The sequence below is a fragment of the Lates calcarifer genome, linkage group LG1 (assembly GCF_001640805.2).
Source record: "Lates calcarifer isolate ASB-BC8 linkage group LG1, TLL_Latcal_v3, whole genome shotgun sequence".
Lineage (NCBI taxonomy): Eukaryota > Metazoa > Chordata > Actinopteri > Centropomidae > Lates > Lates calcarifer.
The window spans coordinates 23,866,556-23,880,531 of NC_066833.1; the positions used below are offsets into that span (position 1 = coordinate 23,866,556).

A 13,976-nucleotide genomic window follows, 5' to 3' on the forward strand; every position below is an offset into this window, starting at 1 on the left:
ATGACTACAAATATAGTTTTTACTGTAGATGTTTTGTAACCTCGAGTGGAGCAGGTAATGTGACTAATGAAATAAAAATGCACTGACTACACCAGACTGCTCAGTGGCTATGGTTACTGTGGTGTATTATGAAAAATAAGCATTATCAAAATGCTTAATGTCCACATTCAGTAAAAAAATAGGCCTACTATTTAGCCTAATATCAGTTCTGTTACAGGAACAGTGTGTAATATTTACAGGGATCTAGTGGCAGAAATGGAATATTATATACATAAGTATGTTTTTATTAGTGAATAATCATCAAAAACAAATAATCATTGTGTTTTTGTTAGCTTGGAATGAACCATTTATATCTACATAGGAAGCAGATCCTCTTTCATGGAGTCAGTGTCATGTCCAAGAAGTTATGTTAAGTCACTGTCGTGTTGTCCCGTCTTCATGTTGTCTGTGACTTCCTGTTTTATTTTGAAATCTTACTCTCCTCCGGTTTCAGGTCACTTACCTCTTCCCCTCTTGTGTTTCCCGCCTGCCTGATTGTTTGCCCCGCCCTGATTGTCTCCACCTGTTTCCCCTTACCTTGTGTCTATTTAGAGTCTGTGTCTCTCCCTTTGTCCTGTGCGAGTTCATCTTGTTTGTTCAGAGAGCCAAGCCAGCCTGCACCTCAAGTCCCAGTCATGCCAGGTTTTTGATGCCTTGTATTTGCCTTGTCTTGCCTTGTTTTTAGCAGCTTTTGCCGCCTTGTGAGTGCTTTTTTTGTTTGTAATTTTCCTAGTGGTTTTGCCTCCTTGCGAACGATTTTGATTTGATACTTTTGTTACCTTTTGGATTTCTAATAAAGATTGTTTTATTTTTGTACTTTGAGTCTGAGTCGTGCATTTGGGTTCCTGTCCTAGTTCAGTCCTGACAGTCAGCCATGTTGCACCACCATGTTTCTACAAGTACCTCAGAATGAACAAACCCAACCTGGCCTTTTTGCATTGTTATGTTGAAGACAAAGAAAATGAAGAGGGAGAAAGGACAGAGTACATGTCAGCTATTAACTATAGTTTTACAGACTAACAACTAAATACAATATCTAAATGTAGTTATATAATCAAACCTCGGTGCAGTAATTGATGCCATTTTGTCTCCTGATGGCCATTTTTCAAAGTTTTTCTGAGGTGATTTTTTTTTTCTGACATTGACTAATATTTACTGGCAATATTAGGCTGCAGTTCTGTTCTGATTTGCACAGGATTCATTGTGTGTGCTTCAAATCTGAGTTGTCATGATGGGTCATTAACTTGAAATGGCCCTGCATCCAGTGTAATGTGCAAAACAAAAGAAAATCCTGCCTGAATAAACTCAGTCCACTGTTCTTTGCTAGAAAGAGAATTGTAGTAGGGAGAGAAAGAACTGGACAAATTGAATTGTAGAATTAGAAATGTCACAGTTATGGTTAAGGCGTCCTGCAACTGTCTCCTTTAGAAGGTGTACATGGGTGTGTGTTTTGGTTGGTGGTGTGGGAGCACTGAGGTAGGTAGTGGTATGGTAATGGTGGAAGAAGTACTCAGATCTTTTGTTACAGTAAAAGCAGCAACACATGTGGAAAAAAAGTATAAAAACTCTTACAAGTAAAAGTCAAACATTCTAAAGTTCACTTAAAGTACCAAAAGTAAAGTACTCATTATTCAAATTAACCTATTTAACAAGCTTATATACTATATTATTAGATTTTAATTATTGATACATTCATGTATAAACTTTTAATGTTGCGGCTGGTTGATAGTTTTAATTACATTATATACCCCTGGGTAGCTTGTGAATCTCCTACCAAGGATCAGTAAAGTCTTTTCTTTGTAAACTATAATAATACACAATTATTTATTTGTCAATTAGATTTGGTATTTTTAATCTGAATCTGCAAAGTAATTAAAGTTATCAAATAAGAAGTAGAATATTTGCCTCCGAACTGTAGTGGAGCAGAAGTATAAAGAAGCAGAAAATGAAAATACTCATGTTAAATACCTAAAACTGTACTCAAGTACAGTACTTGAGTAATTGTACTTAGTTACTTTCTACCCACTGATCGTAGGTGTAGCAGATCTGATCACTTACATGAGTCATATAAACACTGACCAGTGACCCATTTTAATGACTGAGGGCTTGATGGATTATTCAAAAGTCCATTATTTTTCACAGAAAGCTACACTTTTCAGTCTTTGCACTGAAACCCGCTATCCTTGTCAACATTGGAGTGAACATTATTTCTCAACAACCAGCAGAAGGAAGCATGGAACAGTAACGGCCGGTATTTATTACTGATGATAACAGTAATGAAGCTGCTGTATTAGAGCTGTGCAGTATAAATAATGTATAGCCTCTGGCCAACTACAATAAAGTAATCTCAATAGCAACTGAACACAGTAAGTTTGAATAGCTGCAGATATTCTTCTGATGCTGTAGCTTAAACAATAAGTCATAATGAAAATGTATAGTACTTAGATATACAGACATATATAGTATTTTAACATTCATAAATAATTAACCATTGAAAGAACGATTACTCTCAATGGGTTGTGACATGTGTTCAGCAACAGTGAGTCATCACTTAACAAAAACAAGAATACAAATAAACCTTTGCTTTCTAATGTATATTCTCATCTGTAATTTGATAAAGCAAAGTGCTTTGGCAGATAGCTGCCCACCCAGAACCTGGTACTGCAGAAGGTGCTTGTTCATCTCTGTAAATAATAATGTAAAGAGTAGTCTAGACTACAGCTCTATGTGAAAAGTGTCCTGAGATAACTTCTGTTATCATATAAATAAAACTAACTTCACTTCACTTGAACTGTTGCAAACAGAAGTCATCATGTTGTAAAGTAAACAGACAGTATCCCCTAGGATCAGCTTTTATACACCGGGGTGCATTTAGTAATTTTTAAAATATAATTTTTTGACGGTCAGCTTAGATAATCTTTATGATCTCCATGAGAGGTATTTAATTATTCAGTGCCTTTGATCAAATGCTTGATGTCTCTAAGGGTGGCAGAAATTAAGCTTTAAAGGGGCACTTCATCAAAAATGTATAATCTTTTTTGAAGTGTTTGGTGATTCTCTCACTGAGGCTATCTTTAATCTTACTGAAAATTGGTAAAATGTTGGGCTGTGTTAAAAGTAGCAAGTCAGCAGTCAGTCACTAGAAAAAAAAAAGAAAAAAAAAACCACATCTGACTTTGACTGCAGTGCTGAAATGCATCGACTGCCTCATTTTATACAGTGTGTTCCATTTGCTTAATTAATAGAGTGAAAATAACTCATTCTCATTTGATATTTCTATAGAGTCAATCTTTAAGACTCAAGTTTGGTAAATGTCAGGACTTCATCCAGTTACTTACAGTGATTTTCCTCAGTGTTATGGTTCAATAGGAATATTATAAAAGCTGGGCAGTTTTGAATAGTTATTTCAATCAAAGGAGCTATCCAAAATGGAACAGATGTTATCTTTGACACAGTGCTGTTAGGACAAATGAGCAATTTATTTTAAGCTTAAGATTATTTTATATCAGGAGTGTCTTTTCTGGAGCCAGTACTGCAGATGACACCAGATGCTCCTTTTGTTCCTTAAGATAAGTGAAGCTGCAGACACTCTTATGACTGAACATTATTTGAACCCAACGTGCACCTAAAGTTTGAATTTTAAAGGCAGTTTACTACCAGCCGTATCATATAAAGCCCTCTTTTATCACTTAATAATGGTGACAAATGCATTTATGGTTAGTGTCCTTACAGTGCGATACTGTGTAACATAAATCATGACAATAGTCCTTTAAACAATATGATTTCTTATTTAAATGGACTTCAATGAGCCTGGACCTTGGACGCAGGTGGATGCATATTTTGAATAGAGAGCGTTATTTCTAGTTGAGAAAATAGTTCTTGTTGTAGTAGGAAGACCGTGTTATCCTGGTGAGTCATCACAATTTTAAATGTATTTTAAATCATACAAATATACACATACACATATCATCACTGAATTTCATCTGACTGACTGAAAAAATTAGTTTTCTAACATTGTTCTACAGATTCCAACTTGCAAAAGCAGTCAGTGAAATCTAGACAGAATCAATCAAGTGGAAAACACAATTTTGCAAGTAGTTACCACGCAAGGCAGCTAGCTTGCACCTGTAATGTTAATTACAGAGCTCATGCTAATGCTTGATTACAAGAATGAATGTTATTTTCAGCAACTCAAGCTGAAGCAACTACTTTGTCTTCTACAAATGATTAGATTTAGTGTAATTTGCAACAGCAGATTTTTTTTTTTTTTTTGAGGACCTTTCTGACTCTTCACTCTGTGATTGGCCAGCTGTGCAGAAGTGAGAAAGAGGTTCACAACTTGTTGACAAGAAATGTTGAGAGATAAGTCAAGAGTGCCAAAACGAAAATTCTAAATCGGCAAAGCAAACATAAGAAATTTTTCAGTAGTTCTGAAGTGGACGTACTGCTGCAGGAAGGAGGTGTCATATTTAGTAGTAGAGGGGAAACGGCTTGCCACAGAGTTATTGGGAAACCATTATTGGAAAGACAGCACTCTCAGCCATCAGCTGGGCATTTGGCTTAAGGCCAGTGTCAGCGGTTTCATCTCCTAGCCCATCTCCTATCTCAGGAGGTATAAATAATGTGATCAATCACTGATTATTGGATGGTGTGGTTCCAAATTAACATAACTGATGTGGAATTAAGTGTTAGTGTGGTATGTTAAACACAATAATGCTTTATAATAAGGAAAATTATTATCAAAATATTATAAATGATTAAAATATAATAATTAATAAATAATGTTAAATTCTATGATATTATACTGCTGTAGAATTGAAAAAAAATGCAATAACCAATCATTTTGCACAAACATGACAGCATTCAAATGTGCCTAAGTGTGCTTAACCCTCCCATTGCCCTTCATATTCCGTATGCTTTTTCTTCTTATTATTATTCAAAAACAAAAGATAACCGATTCAGAATCACGAATGTCATGTAACAACAAATCCTACTACACACACACATACAAGAAGGCACATTGTTGGCAACCGGGTCACTTTGACCCAGAGGACAATGCGAAGATTAAGGCCCAGTGATTTGAACATTTGTATAGAATATATCACCTGTCATTGTAGGGATGTTCAGACGTTCAGAAAACGCTTCAGTGAGTAAAAGAGTAGGGACAAACAACATTTAGGTTTGAGGACTTATTGACGAAGTGCCAAAGTTGAGAAGGTACCAAAGTTGTACTTGGAAATAAAGTTTTAATGGTCAGATTTAACCAGATTTCAGCTCCTGAGGCATACTTTCAGCCATATGCTAATATGTAGACCTACAGTGGGGGACTGTTAAGAGGATTAACAGCAAAAACAAACACAATAATCATAAGCCTTCAGAAAACACAGGTATGTGTTTTTCTCTCCCCATGTGTAATGCTTTCATCTTCTGCTGTATATTTTAAAGGATTTTATTCTCTAGTCTCTAATACTTGGAGAGAGAACAGAAGGAAGCATGCATCTATGCAACATGACCGTCTTAATGTTGTCTTGAATCCTCTAGTAATTATTCCTGCCTCCTCTCAAACATTTCTACACCAATTCATCAGCTGACAGAGAGATAAAGATGTCAGTGATCTGAGTCATTTTTTCATTAAGCTTTTACTGGTAAGCTTCCATCTGTCTGTCATCTTGTAGGTGTTTGTTTTTATTCTGTGATGCATTGTATTCCATTTTATACAAAGGATAAATTATGTGTGGATAAATTATGTGTAATCTGTGGAGAGACTGCGAGACCTGCAGCAGTTGGCTCCAACTGATTTTACTGCTTTTTATTGTTCCATATCCGCTCATATTAATTGTATGTCATGATGTTTCTCTGATTGTGTTAATATCAAGAGAGTCCTGTTAGCTCTTGGTCTAATTGCTAAACCTGATTGTTCATCCCTCCCATCACCCTCATAGGTCTTACACCACATGGATTCATCACTGAGTGCAAATATCTTATTTTGAGAGAAAGTAAGCGTGATTGCACTGGCCTGTCAGCTTGTTGCAGCAAATTATGGCTTTGTGAAATGACAGTGGTGTGGGGTATCACTGTAATTAGGAGAGTGGATCAGTAAAGGCTGAAACTGAACAGAGCAGGTCCTCATGTATTCGACTAGTGTCTTGTTTGAGTCACAATGACCTGCTGGATGAGCTAATGTGGCTGTTTGTCACAAAAGGCTCCTTGTATCAGCCATTAAAAATTATTGGATGGTAGTTGAGGAGCTACACTGAAGTTGCTATCTGATTGAAAAAATTACAATGGCCCTTTGTTGCTATACCTAAAGCTATCTGCTCCTGTATGGAACATATACAGCTTACAATGATAATGGTACAATATTATATACAATATAATATAGATTAGTTTTCATTTGTGGTTTTATGATGGCGACAATCTCTGTAGTCCCATTTAGCCACCTGTTAGCAACTGACTTTTTTGAAGACACATAACAGCTTTAAAAAAATCAGAAGTGCGGTATTTTCTGATGTATTTTATGTTGTAGAATAAAACATGAAATGTCTTGAACTGTGTTAACCACAGACCTTAATTAAAGCATTTAACCAAAAACCCCTTCAAACAACCCATTGACTTTGTTACGAAGGAACTACTGCTAAATGCTAACTTACTTCTGCATTATAGACTCATTGCTGCACCACTCTGTGCTGCAACCTTATGCACACTGTTTTGAGATGCAGACAAAAAACAAAATTATTTTTGGTACTCTTGTTGATAATGATGTTTTTCTTGTTGTTCATTTCATTACTGGGTTCATCTGTTTTCTTTTTATCTTAAATGTTTAAATGTAGCCTGTTTGGCTGTGGCTCATCAATGTAATGAGTGCACCTGTGGTGCATGAGCCCCCTCACTTCCATGTTATTTTGCTGCCTAATATTTTCCTCACTATCTGAACTCTTTTCTGCGTTGCAAATAAATAGATGCTGAAACTGAAAGTACATTCTCTCTCGGTCTTGTTTTCCCTGTATGAAGAGGAAGCTGCCAGATAAATCTTAAATCCAGTGTAAAGCACGTGCTGGTATCAGCACCTAATGGTACCATTGTCACGCTTCTGTCCACAGGATGACAACTAGCATCACACATTCTTGCTAGCGGCCATGAAGATTTGGACAGCTAATCCATTTCCTAGCCACACAATTCATTTACACAACCTAACAGAGTGTAGGCAGTGGAAGGATGAGAAGACTTAAAATCTCATTTGGACTCCATTCTGGGGACAAGGTTAGCAAACCCAAGAAAACGATGACCCATGAAATCAAGGTGTGGACAACTGCCTCCACCAGGCCTCATCCTCATGACGACATCTTGCAAAACAGACAGGAAAAGGTCACAGAGACTGCAGGACTGAGAGAACTGGAAAAGTGAAATGCAACCTTGAGGATGTAATACCTAGGACACGTATGCAGGAAATACACAATCTTGACATGGTCAGGGGATATCATCAATTCCAGTAATCACAATGAGAAGTTAGATGAAAGAGTTTTGGTGATTGCTTTTCATTTGGTCTCTACATGTACTAAAAAGCCAGGTAATCAGACATTGTTAAGCCTGTTTAAAAAAATGCAAATTGCTGGCTTTTGGTTTCATAACAAGGAGTAAACAGGGACAAGTCTTTGTGTCCTACTGAGCTGTGATGGACCCTGTGAGATGAGGAAGCTATTTCCCTTTCAAAGCAAATTGAACAGAATTGATTCCGTCCCATCCTTTGCGAGAGTGCAGCTTCAAAGAGAATGTTTCTCCAAGGCCTCGTAACCAGTGTCATCTTACTGAAGCAAACCAAATCCCCTGTGTTGTGTGTGTGATCCAGTCCCCAGTGAATGTGTAGTTAATTAATTCCTCTAAAAGACAATTAGTCTGTTCAATCAAATCCTTTGGGCATGTTTGAATTCGGATAAGTCCAATTTCCCACTAAAGCTAATGATTAATCACATTGATTGCCCACTGTGTTCATAAATAGAATCTTTCATCACCACACATAGTTGAACCCTTCTTCTGCTTGATCCCCCAGTTTTGGTCACACATAATGATTTCCACCACAAACAGCATTTTGGTATATTAATCTGACTCATTATGTGAGCTTGTTAAACTTTAATGACGATTACAATGCATATGTATGATTTTACTCTGTGAAATCTGAAAACTCTAGCATTTTTATTTGCATATCAAATGAGCTATATCTGCATCACAGGAGTGCTCATGCTGTGACACTTCAGACATGTATTCTTGTAATGATCTACTCATAGTTCAAGACACTCGATAGAAGACTGTTAAGCATCCAGGGTTACCATGTTTTCACATCCATACAGTGATGCTCCAGGTTTCATGTGTTCGTAGCCATGCAAACAGAAAATCATACTGGATTTTCCCCAAACAAGGCTAAAGCCAGAGACAGAAAAGAATGGGACAAAAGCATGTTCCAAGATGAGTCAATTTTCAGGTCATCACCAGGTAAATTCAGTTTATTTTTTCTTTATTTTTGTACCAGACCTAAGACATATTTTGCTGTAATATCCTTCAGGGTCTGAACTAAAGTTGAATAAAATGTTTCCAGTCATGAATAACATTTTTTCTTGACTTGAGATGAAAAAAAGTAAAATAAATCTAATCTACATCCAATATCAATGCATATTGTAATAAAAGTTTTTGTTCTGTTAAGTAGGTCATTTTTTAAGTCACAACTATGTTCATGCAGCACCTTTTGTATACTCAGAAGAAGCATACTTTGAATGGAATCAGTAGCTATAAATGTATGGCTTGCAGATATGAGTAGATTCAAGAAATTGAAAAGTTAGAGGCAGTTATATTGCTTGCTGAATAACACGTGGAGTCTTTGTAAAAGTTGTATGTGTCCATTAAACACAGCTTTTGCATGTGTCTTCTTAATGTAATGTGAAGCTCTCGGGAATTGCTTTAATGCTCAGCTCTGTCAGTGTGAGAAGAAAGCAGGCAGCCATTCATTTAGTTGGTTGAATCCAGTTTCGCCTGCAGGTACTACCAATCTATTACCCCCATCCACCACTCGCTGTGCATCGAGCGATGGTGCACACAATGGTGCTTTGTAGTGACGGAACAAAACCTGGTAGCCATTGAAAGAACCTATTACATGATGCATACATGCTCAGTCATGCACATCACCTCTAGTGCTCTGCATATGGCTTTCTGAGAGAGGAAATATTGGTTATTGAAGAGTGATATGTGTCTAAATGCTGTTTAATTTGATGCACTAACCACACAGAGGTTGATATTGTTGAGATGTTGCCATGTACACACATCCTGCACATGGTGTTGGATACAAACACGCATTTTGTAATGTAAATTATGCATGTGTATATATCTCTATGTAGTTGTTACTGGGTAAGACTTTTCCTAACCTTTTCCTGTTTTTCAAATGTCAACATTAAAAATAAATAGCAAATAGCAAAAAGGTTTTCATATAAAGACAGACAGACAGAAGAACAAATACAATGTGTGTACAGCTAAGTGCAAATCATATACACACTCGAACACGCTCAGATGAAAGTGAACCCAAAGCTGTTGTTTTAGGGACAATATAAATGCCCCCTTGCATTAAAGCAGGCTCAGGCATTTACACGGAGCTCACTGCGCAGCCTATTAATTGATTCATCTGCCAATACACAGCTGCATATGGGAAGTAATTACTGGAAAGTCTGTACATGGATGCGCAACCATCTACAGTAATTTACACCTGCTTGTACATGTTAAGTTCCTTTGAAAGAATGACCTTAATTAGCCCAGCGTCGCCTCCTTCCAGTATTATCATCAACCCTCCCGCGTATATCAAAGCTTAAAGGCTTAAATACACTTGAATATGATATGCCTCTATGCTTGGAATTAATACACAGCAGAGTGAGACGACAGCATGCAAAAATGAATCCAAATGAATAGCATTATCTTGTGTGTTGTTGGGTCTCTTCCCCATATACAGACATTGATATGCAGCCTCAGACACTTGTAGGGCAAAAAGCTAGTCAAGATGCAACGGGCAGGTTTTCTGTACAACATCCCTCTAATGAACCCCTCAGATAACTATGCTTGATGGGAAACAGATGTGTTACAATTGTTCAATTAACCTCTAGTCCTTTGATACAGAGAGTCCCTGAATATCTCAACATGTTCAGCCATAACTATTTGCAAAGGAGGACCCAGGGCGGCATGTGGAGAACAGAAATGAGACAAAAGAGGAAAACAAAAAAGAATGAAAGACAGTTTTTTTTTTTCGTAGACAAAGAAGCAAAGCTGAAACGCCATGACACCGGAGGGCTGTGTGTAATTTATCAGCTTCTGAAGGCCACTGCAGACACATTTACTCACTGTGTCATGAAGAAACATATTTCTCCCTTGTGCCTGCGGAGCCACCTCATATCAGGGCCTTTCCCCCTGTAACTGAGAGTTTGCCTCAGTAGTGGTAATAAGATTGTGTCCCAGCATGCCATACCATCCGTGATTAGAGTATTTTTCAATGTTAAATTCTATTATTTATCCCAGCAGTGTCAAGAGTAGTGAATGAGGTATTCTTTTAGGAGGGAGACAGAATACATCCATTCATTCTACTTCTCTTTCCACAAATGTAAAGACAACATTACAGTTCTGTGATATCATGAACCAAAATAGTTTGACTTCTGAACATTGAGGTTCCAACTATTGGTACAGCAGTCAAGGTTTGAAATAACTTTTAGTGATAGTAGAGTATAGAGTTATGGAAAACATTGCTTTAACAATTAACAATACTGACAAAAAGAGTAAAATTGTGTATAGTGTTGGTGTTGACTGTAGAGGTTCAAATCAGCTGGGTGCCCCATGATTGTAAAAAGCATCACTTTTATCCTCAATCCCCCATTGTGTGCTGTATAATTCTTGTGAACTATGACCTTGAGTCAACATTGCTTATGACTGATTTCTCTATAATGTTTGCTGTCTGATGGCCCCATATTTACTGTGTAGTTTTTATTAATCCGTTTAAGAATGTGTTTGCTGTTATGCACTGCACTTCAGTAAAGATCTGAATATGTCTTCTACCACTGGAAAGTCACACAATAACGAGAATAAACTAAGTAATCGAGGCAGCAGTAGACCAGCAACTCCCATGTTCCGTTCGGTAAAATTATTGTTTTTGTCAATCTGGTAGGGGATATATAATGATGTTTCTGGTTAAACAAAAATGATATAGTCTCTCTCTAGGAATCTGCTGCACTGATTCTAGAGATTTTGTTCCCATCAATCATTCTCTCCCAAAAACATGGGAAAATAAGACCCAAGTTCATAAATACCAGAGTTAACATTTAAGGCAGCTCTTCAATTTTTACATAATTTGAAGGCTGTGTGCAGTTGAGGGTTCTTAATGTCAGCTCAGATTTTAATACCCTTACATTTGTGTTTAATCAAACCACTAACAAGTTGATGCACAGCAAACTTAAACATGTATCACTGTGTGCACTGTGCTTAATGGTAAATTAAATCCATCTGAGGGATATTTGTGAGTTATGATTTTGCACCATATGAATAAAACTGACTTACCTTAATCTTAAAGCAGAATTAATTTTTTGCCGCTTACAGGCAGTGGAAAAACATGCTGCAACATACCTATTCACACATCCAGCAGACATGGAGCAGCATCAGCATTTATCAAGAGTCCTGTTTCTGGTGACTTGACAAATGATCTGTTTTGGTCTCTGCCAACTCCTGAATGAAATATCTGGCTCTTTGGCTGCTAACTGCCCCGCTGTATTTATCACGTCCCCTGTTAGCTGGTCGCTAACATTGTATGTCTGCTGTTTGGTGCTGAGCAGGTAGCACCAAACATCGAAAACAACTACCTGCTGCTGCTGGAAATGAAACTTTGTCAGAACATTTAATATGAATGATATGTATTCAAAGATCTGAGGGAAACTGTACAGTCATGGAGTAATTCTTTGCAAATTTGCCTCTATGAGCAACACCTTTCGTGTTATACATAACCTTTTGATCCATTATTAATATGAAAATATTGATATCTGCTGCTTTAAGGGCCAAATTCTAGATACACAACAGAGAGTGGGAACATCAGGGGCATCCATTTTTGCCCTGGGCCTTCAATGCAGGTTAATCCAGCCCTGCATCAACATTACAGGATTTTCTTCTTCCTTCTCTATCTGTGTGTTTCCAAAGGTTTCGAGATTCCATTTAACAATTTTTTTTTGTGCACAATACTGCCAATTAGATATCATATTGAAACATGAGGTGAGGTGAATAACATTGATAATTTCAGTACAATACATGTTCTGCTGGGAAACCCTGGGTCCTGACATCCATCTGGATGTTACTTTGGCACATCATGTCTCGAGGAATATGGGAAAGAGCCCAAGGTGTTGACCTGGCCTCCAAACTCCTCAGATCCCAATCTGATCCAGCATCTGTGAGGCCTACCTAATATTGTGTCTGTCCCCCTAGTGGCACCAAAACAGCTCTGACCCACTGGGGCATGGACACAGGACCTCTGAGGGTGTCCGGAGGGGAGGTGCCTGGCACTGGGATATTGCCGGTGGGTTCTTTGGGTCCTGTGGATTGTGGGGAGGGGGCCTCCATGGGATCTGACCATTTCCGACCCATCCCACAGATACTGGATCAGTTTGGAATCTGGGGAGGCCAAGTCACCACCTTGACCTCTTTGTCATGTTCCCAGAGACATTTCTGAGCAGTGTTTGTGGTGTGCTGGGAGTGCTGTTCTGGTGGGGGAGGCCCCTGACATTGGGGAGTGTGGGTGGGAGGGGTTGGGGGTGGGTGCTTAGGTGCTTGGTCTACAACAATGTTTAGGTTGGTTGTATGTGTCAAAGTAACATCCAGATGAATGTCAGGACCCAAGGTTTCCCAGCAGAACATTGTACTGTAAAGAGATGATCAATGTTATTCACCTGTCAGTGGTTTTAATGTTGTGGCTGATTGATACTGATGTATGTATGCACTAGTATTTCAGTACAGTATGTGTTTTTTTTTTTTTTACTTGCCCGGCTTTATATTGTTTCTGCTGTATGAGAAGCAAAGTGAAGGCTGTAGAAAATAGATTAAAAAAACAAACAAATAAAAGTGACTGTATATAACTGTCACTGCTCTTGGTGGTTATTGTTTTTGTTTGATGACCATGTCGCACCTCCCGAGTTTTTCCCCTCCTCTGGCCACCCCATTCAGAAAATTCTAAGCTCGCCCCTGGTTACCAATCATCACCGGTCATTTGCGCACATACCTACATACCGCGCTGCGCTGCACTGCGCGAGGCACATACAGTAGCTGTCAGATGCGGTTGCGCGCTCCATCCACAAACGACAACAAAGCCCGAAAAACAGTGAGCATCTAAACGCTGCAGAGTTACAGAGGGGAACTCGCCTTGTTTCTTTCCTCTGCTGTTTCGTGTCACTTGGATTGGAGGACTGTTTGTGTCGGCATCCCAAGATGAACCAAACCGCCACTGTATCGCATCAAGTTAAATGCCAGTCCACGAAGGCCATCAAGGTAAGGCTTAAACGAACGATTGTTTCTCGCTGTGATGAACTTATTCTCCGCATACTCTGCAACAGCTCAAAACTTCGGTGCGGGGTTTGGTGAACGGTTATGCGCATTGACGCACAGCACTTTGGAGATGGTTTGAGGGCATGCATATCAGCGTTCCCGCTCTTAACAGAAACAGATAAAGGTTGACACGACAGTAAGCAAATCATCTGTTTCCTCTGGTCGGATTTAAACGAACGAGCTCCAGTTCTTGACGTCCAGTGTAAAATGTGTTGGATGAGGAGCCGCACACTGGCGCAGTGGCGAGATTTCATTCATATCACGTCGTGCTCCTTATTATTATATTGTCTGTAAGGGCTGACAAGGAATCATAGAGTCTCCCCTCAAACAAAGCGCTG

General features: G+C 38.5%; 1 protein-coding gene across 3 annotated transcripts in view; it reads left to right on the forward strand.

Moving 5' to 3' along the window:
• LOC108901333 (inactive dipeptidyl peptidase 10) overlaps nt 1–13,976 on the forward strand; it is a 231,937-nt gene that overhangs the window by 36,884 nt on the left and 181,077 nt on the right. The window contains exon 1 of one of the 3 annotated variants that reach the window (XM_018702801.2): nt 13,299–13,581. The exons of the other annotated variants lie outside the window; for them this stretch is intronic. Coding sequence (XP_018558317.1) covers nt 13,522–13,581 — 60 coding nt within the window. The 5' untranslated portion in view covers nt 13,299–13,521. Of the gene's footprint in view, nt 1–13,298; nt 13,582–13,976 lie in introns of those variants that run through there. 3 annotated transcript variants of the gene reach the window in all.